The sequence below is a fragment of the Leuresthes tenuis genome, unplaced genomic scaffold, assembly GCF_036924035.1.
Source record: "Leuresthes tenuis unplaced genomic scaffold, fLeuTen1.0.hap1 SCAF_21, whole genome shotgun sequence".
Lineage (NCBI taxonomy): Eukaryota > Metazoa > Chordata > Actinopteri > Atheriniformes > Atherinopsidae > Leuresthes > Leuresthes tenuis.
Genome location: NW_027325375.1, coordinates 9,528,848 through 9,542,659, shown reverse-complemented (window position 1 = coordinate 9,542,659; position 13,812 = coordinate 9,528,848). Strand labels below are relative to the sequence as shown.

The 13,812-nt window shown below is 39.5% G+C and overlaps 1 protein-coding gene across 1 annotated transcript in view; it reads left to right on the top strand.

The window, feature by feature from the left end:
- LOC140279403 (F-BAR and double SH3 domains protein 2-like) overlaps positions 1 to 13,812 on the top strand; it is a 34,741-nt gene that overhangs the window by 6,422 nt on the left and 14,507 nt on the right. The window contains exons 4-10 of the mRNA XM_072374521.1: positions 5,190 to 5,263; positions 6,888 to 7,032; positions 8,331 to 8,464; positions 10,528 to 10,582; positions 10,660 to 10,788; positions 10,874 to 10,996; positions 13,045 to 13,140. Coding sequence (XP_072230622.1) covers positions 5,190 to 5,263; positions 6,888 to 7,032; positions 8,331 to 8,464; positions 10,528 to 10,582; positions 10,660 to 10,788; positions 10,874 to 10,996; positions 13,045 to 13,140 — 756 coding nt within the window. The remainder of the gene's footprint in view (positions 1 to 5,189; positions 5,264 to 6,887; positions 7,033 to 8,330; positions 8,465 to 10,527; positions 10,583 to 10,659; positions 10,789 to 10,873; positions 10,997 to 13,044; positions 13,141 to 13,812) is intronic.

Below are 13,812 nucleotides of genomic sequence, written 5' to 3'. Positions count from 1 at the left end.
ACAGCCTTGTCATTTGTCTTGCTAAGAATAGCTCCATTTTTTTTTTTTTTTTTTTTTTTTTTAAACGATACAGCCCTCCAAAGATACCATATGACAGTGGGGTTGAGGTTGTGGCCCAAATGAAAAAAAAGTTTTCATGCGAAAGATGGTTCATGAATGAAAAGCAACCACAGAAAGAACACCACAACAGAGAGAGGAACAGCATCCACTAGTGATCCAGTGGCCCGTTTCCTCCTCGCTGTGTTGTTTTTGCCCGCAGCTTCCTGGAGACATCATTTGAGTGCCTGAAAATCCCCTGTATCCCGGTTGGCTCTGCTCTGGTTTTGCACCCCTGTGAGGAATGTCCTCCAGCACTGCATGTTTGTTGTAAAGAGCAACGTTACATGTCCGTTTGCTTATGTGCATCTGGTGCTCTGGAAGTTTATCGTGAAAAGCATGCAGAATGACACGGACGATCCAGTCAGGGTTGATGTGTTTTCTGAGAGCAAGAGTGACAGAGCTCGTAACCTTGGTTATGTGTTTTTGGACTACTCCACAAAAAGAATACACATTAAGCTCCTGAATACATGAGAAGGTGTCAGAGGTGGGAAGGTGGCAGCCCTTGTTAATACACCTGAAAGTCGCACATTATGTATATTGATTATTATACATTATTGTATATTGAAGTACGATGTCATATCATCGTAATATTAAACAATAGTATAGCTTATTTCGTGTTTTCCTAACATCATGGCGCCCTACGTGTTAACATGTCAGTTAATCAGAATCAGAATCAAATGACTCTGCTATGTAGATGCTCAGCTAGACTCAAAGGGGCTGTGGCACTCTTGTGTATGCTCTACAGTTCCCATCCCCAACCTTTGATCCAGTAATGACAGAAGACACTGGTACTGACATGGTACTGTTTTGACACCGTGTCAGATGTTTTGGCTTGTTATGTAAATGGGTCAACCTGAAGAAACCAACTGGCTGAAGAGGCTGTATCGCCACATGACACTTCAGCGTCAAACATACTTAATGTTATATGTATGTTGGACAGGAACAGAGGTCCAGTTAAGTGGCTGCACAGTTAAACATCAGGAATGCTAACAGAGCCATCTGCCATCTGTTATCAGCTATTCAAAGTAAACATGCTGTAGGACTCCTAGGAGTGACTTTGACTGAGTAGTTTCAGTGCAGGTTTTTCCCCGACCTGTGCACGGATCTTGTTGCTCAGTGTCTCGAGACTAGTCATGCTGAACTTATCTTCCTACCGCAGATGATGCTGAAAATGACATGTCATAAAAGTCGAATGAAGGATTTTAGGAACTGATATTGGATTGTTCAAATGAAAATCAATTCAAATTGGATAATCAATATATTTTCTTAAAACCCTAGCTGTTTGTGTTGTACTTTTTGAGATCTACAGTCATTTATCAACTAAACAAATTAAGATCTAATAATATGATGTTATTATTATTAGCAACACCCGTGAGCTCTTTCTTGTTTCGCTACCTTAAAAACTGTTAAAACCATCAGGAAAGACATGGTGAGAATACAGTTGCGGTCTTTAGGAAAATTTGTGATCAAATTGGATTATTTTGAATAAAATGTAATATGTGTTATTTAACATTTTATTATTGTAGGGCAACTATAGCATCTTAAGGCCTATAAGGTTTATTAGTCTGGGTTCCCAATAAGAGAAACTATAAGAGGAAAACTGTGTTGTTTTGATTACTGCGGTCTCTGTTGGTACATTATTGATGTTACTTTGCTGGATCCACGTTACCTCGTCACTTTGCATAAAATATGTTCAGTCCCAGAACAACAAAAGGGAAGTAGAACAAGTATAGTAAACTTTATAATCTAGAGAAAGTATGAGTAAACTATTAAGTAATAAATATCCTGACATTTTTACAGAGGTTGGTTGAAATGTGGTCTTTTGAAAAGGATTTTGTCTGTTCAGCAAATATCAAACCCATTTAAATCATAAAGTAAAATGATTTGTTCCAATGAATCGACAGATACTATGTTTCAAAGCTCTGCTGAAAACTCTCAGGAGCATGGTAGGATGTTTAATTTGGTGTCTTTTAAACATTTGATAAACTGTGGCTTTTTCTTAATTTAGCTTTTACTTATTTCTAATATTTTAGACAACAAACTTTTAACTAATAAATTATAGGGAAAACGGTTTAAAAGCCTTCAGATTTATTATTTCTCATGTCATTATCATGGGCAGCCTGTTTAATTTGTTGGGGAATGGGACATGGTGTCAGTGCTGTAATAAGAGTGTAAAATGAAAGATCTCATCCGGTTAGTTGGCAGAAAATGAAACAACATATGTTTGGATTATTGTTTGAGGCACTTTTGACTTTAAACAAAAAAATAAATAAAAGAACAGAAGTTTATTAAGATGTCCCCTTGAGCATCTTTAAGTGTGTTTTCTAAAAGTTTCGGACATTTTTAACTGATTTATTTTTAATACAATATATGTATTAATGGAGAAAATGATCCCTGAATTAATTGATAATGAAAATATAGATTAGTTGTAGTCCTGAAAAGAATGACCTGTCTTAATTGCATCCCTTATTAGACCGGAGGATGTTGTCTTGTCTTATGTGCTCAATAAGATGCCCGCTGCCAGTGGCTGAATCAAAGTGGGTCAGAGTGTCTCTGGAACACTTTGCTTGCTTTAGTTACACCCCCTTTTCAGATCTCTTCTCTTAATGCATCTTTTCCCGGGTCTTTTACACCTGCAGACTGCTGTGGCCTTTAGCTGATTGCTATTCATATCACATGGTGTCAATAAAAAGTCCTCCTCTGTGTGGCTCTTCCTCTGCAGTCCTCACGTCCCTCCTCCTCCTCCCCATCCCTTGCCCTTGTTCCCATCACACTATTCAGGCGTGTCTACTTGGCCAGTTGAGTTGCCGATTCTTTCTCTATTTAAGCCCACAATGACCGTGTCTGTAGCAACTTAGAAGGTTTGGCACAAAGATCACCAAGACCAGCAGGTTCAGAACCCCCACTTAGCCTGCCTCAGGACCACATAACAGGGGCTGTCTTTTTTACTTTGGTCAGAGGAAGGAAAGATGGACTCATTTCCTTGAAGAGCATGTTTTAGGGCCAAATGCAAAAACTGCTCAGTGTGAAAAAAACAAAGGGTTTAATCTTGCTCAGAACTAAGTGGTGACTTGAAATGGAAACCTTGCCCCCTTCCACCAAGCTTTAGATTAAACCTGTCTATCGTTCCTCTGTGCCCTTATGTGTTCATTAGGGTGAACACTTTGGCACCAGCAATTTTTAACAGTTGAAGCAGTTGAAGTCAGATCCTTAAAGAATTATTAACTTGAATAAGATATAGATTTAAAGTTATTATAATTCAGTGAGTATCCTGGGCAGTAGCTGTTTTATGAGCTGCATTGGCCTTTCTGGACTTAACCCATCATCACTGCTCCTGTGCAAACAGATGCAGAGAATACCTACAAATGCATCAGTTGTAGAAGTTCCATCCTGGCAAAAAGAGTGCGTATCGATCACGGAATTGTTTTGGTAATTCTGAGGGCAACTCAGCACTTACTCAAACCATTCTTAAACAGTTTTTGCAGTGTGGCAGAGTACAGTAACAGCTCGCCTTCTTCGTATCGTGCATACACATCAAGCCATTCATTTGTTGTAAAATTGAAGATGATCAATCACTCCAGACCAACATCTTCTACTTCTGATGCTCACATGACGGTTGTAGGCATACTTGGCAGTGGGCAGAGCTCAGTATAGGCTTCTCTGACCGGCCTCCAGCTCTGCAACCCCATCACCATTGTCAGTGTCTGAATCAAAGCTTTACTGCGGTCTGTGCTACTGTTGCTGTCTGTGTGATTTGACCACACTTGCCAACCTTTAATCACCACATGCATCAGTGAGCCTTGGATACCCACGACCCCATCAATGCAACAACGCTTCGATGCTTCTGCACTTTACATCTGTTGGTAGGCACCAAATAGTGCATATGAGGAGCTACGACAAGGCCTGCCTTTTTGGAGATATTTGCTAGTCGCGTTTTCATGCAAATTCTTTCTTTGACAAAGTCTCTCAGATTAAAACCTTTCACATTTTCCTGCGCCCATGTGTGAACATAAAAAACCAAGTGTTCAGATGCTGCCTAATATATTCCATCCCATGACTGGTGCTCTTGTGATGTGTGCGAGAGGTGTTATGTTACTGACTTCAACTGTAAGTGGTCGGAGCTGATCGGTGCACCAGCAGAGAGTGTATCACTGACAAAATGGCTACTTGACTAACTACCTGCCTTTCTCCCTGACCTGAGCAAGTTTTTTACTTTTTATATTTATCGGGAAACATTGCGTTAACAGAATTTTCCCAATGGGCCGCAGAAAAATGGTTACTGGGAGCTAAGATTAGGATTTTTATCAGATTTTTCTTTTTTTTTCCTTTTAAGAATCAGGAAGGAAATTAGTTGACATACTCTTATTCTTTCTTTTTTTTTTTAAATGCAGCTAAACAATACTCTTATTATTGTATTCCCCCTTTAGGACAATTGTAGTTTTAGCCCAGTTATTTTGGGTATTGGCTGCTCACCTTCTTTCCTTCACTTGCAACAGAAGTACATTTCTTATACATACCATCACGCACATTTTTCTGCTGCTCTTTCTCTGTTCTGCTCTTTTGGCTCTTCAACGATTAAGCACGCTGTTGGCTGAGGTGGAAGAACCTGATATATCTCCAGGGCTGAATGTGGTGTAAATAAATTACATTTTTTTCTTCTAAAAATAAGCTCATGTCAGAAGAGGGAGGAAAAAAAAGGAGGGGTGTCTGCTAGTGAACCAACATCCATTCCAAATGAAGCCGTGGTTAACAGGTGAACAAGGGCATGCAGTGTTGAGCCATATTGAAATCCTTACGCAGAGTAACCAGAAAATACTTTTTTAAAAGAGTGTGGAAATTGAATTGGTGTTCCCTGACTCATATTGCCATGTTGAACGGCTGACCTTTAATTAACACCGTCTTCATGAAGTTTTCCTGACAGTCCTGTTTGTTCTTAATGTGTTGAAGCTCATGCTGCCTATTGGCTTGTGTACAATGGGTCCCTTAGGACCACAGCCTAATGTCATATGTGAAGTGGGGACATGAAATGTGAACTGGTGTCACAGGTGGGAGCTCATCCCCACATTTGTATCTCAATTTTTCTTTTTCAGGCTCTACAGAAGTTGGCAAATCAGTATCTGAAGAAGGAATGGCCGGAGAGTGTGACAGAGGAACAAGATCATAGGTAAAGTCTGTTCTCAGCTGACTGTTTCTGGTCATGTTTCGTCTTGCCTCGTGTCAGTCACAGCTTCAAGCACAGATGCATATTTTCCCTTCTCAGCTTGGATCAGAGTTTTCTCATAAAAACATTTGTCAACATTTACATTTTAAATGTGCTTGATATTAGCTTATTGTAGATAGTGTAAATAATCACAGCTAGTGGTCAAGGACACACAGCATGCTAGATTGAGCCGTTATCTTATCTGTACGCTCTTCTATTAGTTTTCAGAACACATTATCTGAATCAATACACAGCTCACTTGTAGAATGTTCTGGCAGTGTCTTAACACACCGAAGTTACTAACAGAAACTGCTTTCTCTATATCTGATCCAGTGACATCCAAACCTCTGTCCTGTGTGAACATTAAAGGCAAATAAACACATGAGACAATCCTTCACTCAAATAAGGGTCATTTCTTTACCCGCGGGGTTTCTGCAGATGTGTCACTCGTGCAATCTAGAAAACATGATTCTGGCCCACTGACGGCTTTAAAAAATAATCGCTTTGCTAATGACTTTTAGTTGAACAATACAAAACTGACAACTCTCAAGTGTAGGACTGAGGATTGTTAAATGTTTTTGCACATCACAGATTTTCATATCATGGTGAATTGTTGAAGCTATCGGTTCTACAAAAGAATCCATCTGATGTAGGCAGTCTGTAGTGGGGGGTTTCTAACGTTATCAGACCATATATCTTGTCTACATACTCGGATATGAAATTATAACTTCTAATAACAAACTGTCACAGATTGTTTGGCTTTATCGTAGATCTTCTCACCCTTGCCTGGTCTCCCCATCCTTTGGCACATTCTTATTGTACCTCATTTTCCACCGTGTCTTATTTGCTGCATGCAAGCAGCCAAATTTTTGTCAATTATTCCTTTTCAAAACACAAAATTTTGAAGGAAGCACCTGCAGATGGATTTATAGATGCAATTATAATAGATAACCTTTTTTTGTCACCTTAGATTCAAAAATGTGTAAGTGTTAAACAAAAGTAACTGATTTAGTTGATTAAAGACCATCTGGAATGCTTTTTTATTTCTGACTAGAGAGCATTTTACCTCATGTAGGATGTTTCTGAATAATAAATGATGATTCTAAAATAAATTGTAAAAGAAAAAAAAAAAGAACAGGGGCGATTCATGAAAAAAGAGGAATGTGGTGGTGAATTGGTGAAGCACAGGAGTTTCTCCCAGCAGATTGGACACATTGTATTCAGAACTGATGCAACATGTCCATGCTTTTACCTTTTAAGCTTGATGTGGTGTAGGTTGGCTTTTTTTTATTATTATTATTATCATTATATAAAACTTTGGCAAAGACCATGATTTTAAATAAAAGCAGAAGGTTTAACCTTTATGTTTCTTCAGAGACTGAGAAAAGAAAACGTTTTATTGTACAGCTTTCTGGAAAATCTCTTATGTGCCTTTCTGGGACATGTATGTAAGCTTTATGTACATAAGTGGAGATCATAATCTTTTTGTTTATTGTGCAGCCACAGCTTCAAAGCTAATCACTTCCCATCCATGAGAGAGGAAATGTTTCACTTTTACAGCCTGTGTGTTTGTGTTTGCTTGTTGTAGGAACATGTACTGTGTATGGAGGGCGTATTTGGAGGGCACTGTTCAGGCTGCCCAGTTCAGAATCAGTGCCTGTGAGAACTACAAAGTCCAGGTTGCAGATCCAGCCAAGACAGCCCGACTGCAGAAGGAGCAGCAGCTCAGGAAGGTAATAAGAATCAATGCCGCAGGTTTCAGTCACTTCTGTATGTAGAAATGTGTTCACATCTCCACTGATGCAATCAGGGCGTATGTGGTTTTCATTCTACTGTGAATGTGACGTGCACTTTTGGACACTTTCGTGTCATTTCTTACTTTGAATGCTTATCAACTTAATATATAAATTGATTTGATTTTATGGCCATTCGTTGATACAGCTCTTGCATCTAAGACAAAACCGAGTTCCCAAGTGTTCCAGAAGGACATTCACATCCAAATCAGAGATGCATTTATTGGCTGAAGTTGAACATGTATAAATCCTGTTTCTCCCACACCAACAGGAACAAAGTGGCTTTTACTATTTTAAAACAGAAGGTCACACAGATTGCACACCCCCGCAAATTCATGACGCAGTTCTTATTTACAGTGGTCTGTTTTTGTTGGAGGAACTAAACAAGTTGGGTAGTGATCTCATCATGTACTACTTGTTAACAAAAAGTCATTTTCACGATGTAGGGCTGTTCTATATTCTTGACTGTCTAACAAAACACAGAGAAATACAGTTTAATCCTCACAACTGGAAATGGCTTTAAATGAGCAAAAATTAGTTGTATCTTCTGGCTGCGACCACAACCTCCAACTGTAAAGTGATGGAGATGGAAGGTTAAATGGTGTTAATTGTGCTAAAAGTCACAGCTAAATGGACATTTTCATAGATTTGTGGTCACTGTGGAAGTCTGCAGCGTCGAAATAACGAATACTGACTTAAATGGAGCGTAACTTAATAGTAAAAGGTAAAGTAACTGTTATGACGAGTAGAGACAGATACAGTGTATATACATGTTCTTTGTCTTTAGTGTCACTGTCCAGTTGGAGCTTTATGTAAACAAGCACAGTGCAGATAAACTGTGCTGTAAATAATCTGATAGTTGAGGGTAGAAATTGCAGCAGCTGCTGTTATCATTTGAAGTGCTGTCAGCTTCGTGTGTCATTTGGACACATTTGTGTTTGTGCAGGTTCAACTGCATTGCTCGGAAACATAAGCAGCATTGCCCTATGGTTTCTGCTGGCCACGCTCCACTGCCGGCAGCCTACAATGCTGCTCTTGTTTTCTCCCTGCCTTTTGGAGATGCCATCCATAGTTCCTGTACATAACGCATGCCATCATGTCGCTACTCGACCCACGTTTGTTTATAGATGTGGTTTAAGAGACATTTGCATTTTTCTCAGGTGACGCACTGCAGGAATAATCATTTGCATAAATGTAAAGTTGAGTCTTGCCTTTTCTCCAACTCCAATCATCCTCAGTCTATTGAGCAGCTGACGGTGGTCCAGGCTGAGCTGCAAGATTCAGTGAAGGAGCTGACCAAGAGCAGGAAGAAGTACCAGGAGGCTGAGACGATGGCGCAGGCTGTCCGAGAGAAGGCCGAGTTTGATGCCAAGTATGGTCCAAATTGCTCTCCTGTCTTTCTATGGTTAAAGTCGTTTTATCCAAATTTTTACAGCCTGAAACAAAAATGTGTTCCGTCGAAATCAGTTAGGCCTCTACAGCTTCCTCTGAATAAGTCCATCAATACATTGTATGTAAATGGAACAACAGTAGGTTGGAGGTGTAATGCACATTAAATGAATATTTCAGGACAAAGTGATGTTTGAAGATTTTCATAATGAATTCAAATGAATTATGAAAGCCAGCAGAGAAACTTTCTGCGCACCCTTTCTCCCTCTTTGCCATTACTGAGCTCAAATCCTTCCTGTTTGATTTAACTTTATTAGAATTATCTGTGGAAAAATGAGCCTGAGGCTTTCATTTTATATTTAGTGTCAGCGCCACATGTTCATTGATCTGTTGACATGTACCATAAAGCTCTACCATAAAAAGCTGTAGCTAACTGACGACAACAGCCAGAGTACTCTAAGTAGAAAAGTATGTGCACATAAAACAGACTTTTGACTGGAGGTCCTCATCTGTCCAAAAATCCAAAGACATGACAATGTCAACCAGACATTTCAAAGCAGATTTGGATCCATGCAAATCCAAGAAATGCTGAAGCCCGATGGAAAACATTCACAGATAAGAAAGACACAAATTTCACAACTATGTTATCAGCTGTCAAACAAAACTTTGTGTTTGACCTAACACTTGTAGCTTTCTGCCATGCGTCTAGTGCGATACACAAAGTGTAATCCAAGAAAATCCAAGAAGAAATGAGGACTCAGGTATGATAAGGCCTGAACTCTGTCCTGGGATTGATGTGGATAAAACACATGTGGTCACGACCCTGCTTACCGTATTACTTGCACCAACTTGTATTGCTGTTATCGGCTCACCTGGACACCTTGCATATAGAATGCAGTCAACTCTGGTGTGACGTTCTGAGCTCTGATAAACGAAACGCAGTGAAAGCTAATGGGAGCACACAATCGGCTACAAGCCAGCTGCCTCTTTCATTGGTGTCAGTAGTGAGTCAAGAGAAACCCGTTCCAAGGAAAATTGTGGAACACTGGATGACCAATCATTTTCTGCTGTCGATGATACAACACCTGAGTCCAGAGTCTGCGGTTATTGAATCACTTCAGAGGTGTACCAATGATGTCACTTCCCTCTGATATTGGACTGGACTCATCAAAGTGAATGAACCTGAGAGAAGCTCCCCCTCTTTGGTGTTGACCAAGACAGCTACATTTTCAAGTGAGGTGCAAACAGGCCAAACATTTTTGGGTGGAGGAGAAAGTAACGAATGCTCAGTAAAAACAACATGCCCTCAGACTTGTTGGCAGACTCGAGGAAGCTGCTCCTCAACGCTCGGTCCTGGCACGACATCAACCGCTGGCACTTTGACTCACCACATTGCAGAGATTTTTCTCCACATCAAGAGAGTCTGTGAAGAGCCGAGGCACAACTTAGTGAACAATTGCTGTCAGAAAGGATTAAGCTGGACTGGCACACGTTTGAATTCGAATGCTGCGTCTTTTTGGCCTGCATGTGAGCGCACGCACCCACAGATAAATACTCAGGCTTTCAGATAGATGATATGAAGCTGATTAGAGAATATTTTTGGATAGGCTTTAACAGGCTCCAGATCAGTATCCAGTTCTCTCTCCCATTCCAAGATTCACTGTGGTACTGTGGCTCTGTTTTTTAAAATATGTGACTTGGACATTCAGTGGTGGACTGTTTGCTGGTGTCAGTTTGCCTCCTTGTCATGAATTGTATCTTGATCCATCCTTCATACACATACTCAGAAACAGCAGACCTGCTTAGCTGTCTACTTGGTGATGTTCTGAAGTTTTCATGTTTACATGATTTTTCAAAATTCATTTGAATAACTGGTCTTTTGTAATGTTCTATAGCTATAATCTATAATGTTTAGCATAATTTAAAAATCTAAAAGGCATCTTTTTCAAGAAGACAACTTACTTAAATTAAATTAAATTAATTAAATGTAAAATTCGATAAATGTTACAAATAAGTTAAATCAAATGTGTTATTAATTTTTTTCAGGTCCAAGCTCAGTCTCTTCCAGTCGAGGTCCAGTCTCCAGAGGGCCAGCGTAAAGGTATGATCCTTACATGCGACCACCTGCTCCACATTTCAGTGCTGCAGTCAGTGAGCTGTGTGAACTTTTCCTTCTAGCTGAAAGCCAAGAGAAGCGAGTGCAACTCCAAAGCCACCCACGCTAGAAACGACTACCTTCTCACACTAGCAGCCGCCAACGCTCACCAGCAGCGCTACTACAACACAGACCTTATGGACTGCATCAAGGTGAGGCCGTACATCTCAGGAGGGGTGGTTGGAAGAAGGTAAATGCACTGTTAGACTAAAATCACTCTTCTATCTCGGTCTACAGATCTTAGATGGCAGAATCTATGAACAGGTAAAAGATTACCTGGTCTCACTTTGTCAGACTGAGCTGGAAACGTACCAGGCTGTCCACAACACCTTCAACCAGCTTCTGAACAGCTCAAACGGGGTGAGTCCTAAAACCCACAAAACATCTTGTACTTCGAACACGTGTGCGTATCCACTACAAACAGGTCCTTATTCTTTCATGGAAAAACTGAGCTCCATCTGAGAGCTGACTGTGTGCTTGAACTAAAGCTTGAAAATAAAATATGAAAGAGCTTAGCTCTTTCTACAATGAAAAGAATCTCAGTGTGAATGGTGTAATACTTTTGGTGTGGCAGCCCTGCTTGGCTGTTTTGGAACTTGAAATGTTGGCATAAAACAGACCTTCAACAACTTGGTCTCCCTCTTGAGCTACAAGCTAAGTAAGCACAAAATTCTGATATAGAGCCCCTTGTCAAAATTCATAAGAGGCACTTTCTTTTGTTATTATTGCAAATTAGATTTATTGAATGAGAATTGATAGTAAAATGTGTACATTGGAATAAAGAAGGTAGTGTGTACTTCCTCTGGAACTACTTTAGTTACAGCGGAATTTCTATCTATTCTCTAAGATGTCACCTTTTAAATGCCATTATAAAAACCATAAACTTTATCGACTCAACAGATGTTAGCATGACCCAAGACAGTAACTTCATGTGAATTAGTTGTGTCTCTGGTGCACTGTAAAACGGCTTAATACAATCACACAAAATTTTGAAAAACAAAATCTTGCTATTCCACAAAACAGTAAAGGCTTCTAGTTGCAGTTTGTTCAGCAAAAACAAGGATGACTTCCAGAGATCAGATAAGTTAAGAATGCACACAGAACCATTATGAAAGTCCTCCGAATGCACATAGTTGTTATATTAATTGTTTGAATTTTATTTGTGACATTTTCCTTTGTTTTCTTCGAGCTTGATTAGCACGACTGATCCTTAAGGGCAGAGGTTTATTGTTGCCATCTTAACAAAGAGTGCCTGAGGTCAGCAGAATACTGTAATGAGATTTCGCTGAAAATTGACCTGGTATTGATCCATTTTCAACATTTTTAAATCTTCAGTCTCACTCTTTGTATGTGAGCTGATCTCCACTACCTCAGCAACTACTGATTAATTTATATGCTTCTAGTTACCCCGCGCTGCTCGGTTACATGCTCCTGGGCTGCTGTTGGCCTCCACTCTGGTCTGTTCAAATCATCTCGTCTCTCTGGACTAAGAGAGGCATTTGGTTTCTGCTCAAAACAAATCATTAAAGAGGGAAGTGTTTTCAGCAGAGCTCACATTTCTGCCCGTGTACTTCCTGTGTCAACACAAAGCTTGTGTGTTCTCTGCGTAAGGTGACATTTCGGTTTGACTAAATTAAGTTTTCATTATTCTTTGTATTCTGTAGTTGAAGAATAGTTGTCCTCAATATTCTGGTTTATTGACAACAAAGTAACAGCTCTTTGGTAATAAGATGAGCTTTAACAGTGACAAATGAAAACTGTTACATTAAATGTAACACTTAATTTGATCAAATATCCTGTGTTACTTTCTTTTTGCACTCTTCAATTCTTTAGCCTTGGTGTGGTTATGGTGGTAAACTGGGTGTGTTAGAAATACACAGCCTGCTCTGTCCACCTTTGACTGCAGCTGCTGGAGCACTCATGATAAACATCTCTTTCCTGGAGTTTATTGACAGGATGGGAAACACTGATATTAGAAAAACAACCTTGGACTAACACAACATATGTTGCTCTTTGATTTGATCAATTTAAAGATGAGTTTGGATGAAGACCTTGATAAGAAATCATTTCCATCATCTGCTTAAACATGAAAATATTACACATGAGAATTAAAGCTATGTTGTCTGTATTAACTGAACCTCCTAAGCCAACCAGTTGACAGTTGCTGACCCGAACCATTTAATTTCTTAGATTTGCATGTGTCACCACCAGTTTTGTTTGTTTTTATTTTTCAGAAAAAATCAAAATAGCTTAGAAACAGGTAGTGTGGGTATAATGTAATGTTTCTTTTTCATGCTTGTCAACACAGATGTGTCATAGAAATGCTTTATAAGGCATATCAGGTTTTGTTAAGTGATGTTAATCTTTGCCTGAACCTAAATATGCCTTTTGTATTTAAAAATCCGCAGGTTGTGCAGGAGTTTCACCAACAGGTGTTTGTACAGAAGAACTCAGTGTTTCAGCAAGCTCCAGACTTCTTGTACCAGCCCAGCGACTCTGATACGGTAAATCCAGACTTTTTATTTGTCTGTTTGTTTACTACTGAATGTCTGAGCAGTGCCTTACGGTCCCAGTTTCTCAGACTTTATTTTAGAATGAATCTTAAAGGAGCAGTGTGTAAGAATTATGGTGATTTATTAGCAGAAATGGAATATAATACATATAACTATGTTGTTAGTGCTATTTAGTCACCCTATCAAACGAGTCGTTATGTTTTTATTACTTTTTATTTACATATGTCGCGGTCTGCTCTACACAAAGGTTTACCCAGAAGGACACTACTTGCGTCGCCATATTGATTACAGTGGCCTAGAAAGGACAAAGGGTGGCGCAAGCGCGATTTGCCGCTATTTTGCAGACGATCAGCTGATCTGATTAAACAAATGTAATGTGACCCTGTTGAAAACTGTTGATTCACGTGAGTTTATGCACAAAAACTACTAAGTAGCTTTGTTAGCTGGACAGAAATTATCGGCGTCATGTTATGGAGGTCAGCTGATTTCAATCAAAGTGTAACGTGATAATAAGAGGCTTTGAAGATAATGTCTGTTGTATTGGCTGTTATTACCACACAGTTAAGCTACCTGGGGTCCACAAAACACTAATATAATGCAGAACAAGTAACAGTGACATTCACTGTAAGTTATCTTTTCACAGAATATTTAACCAAATATAAC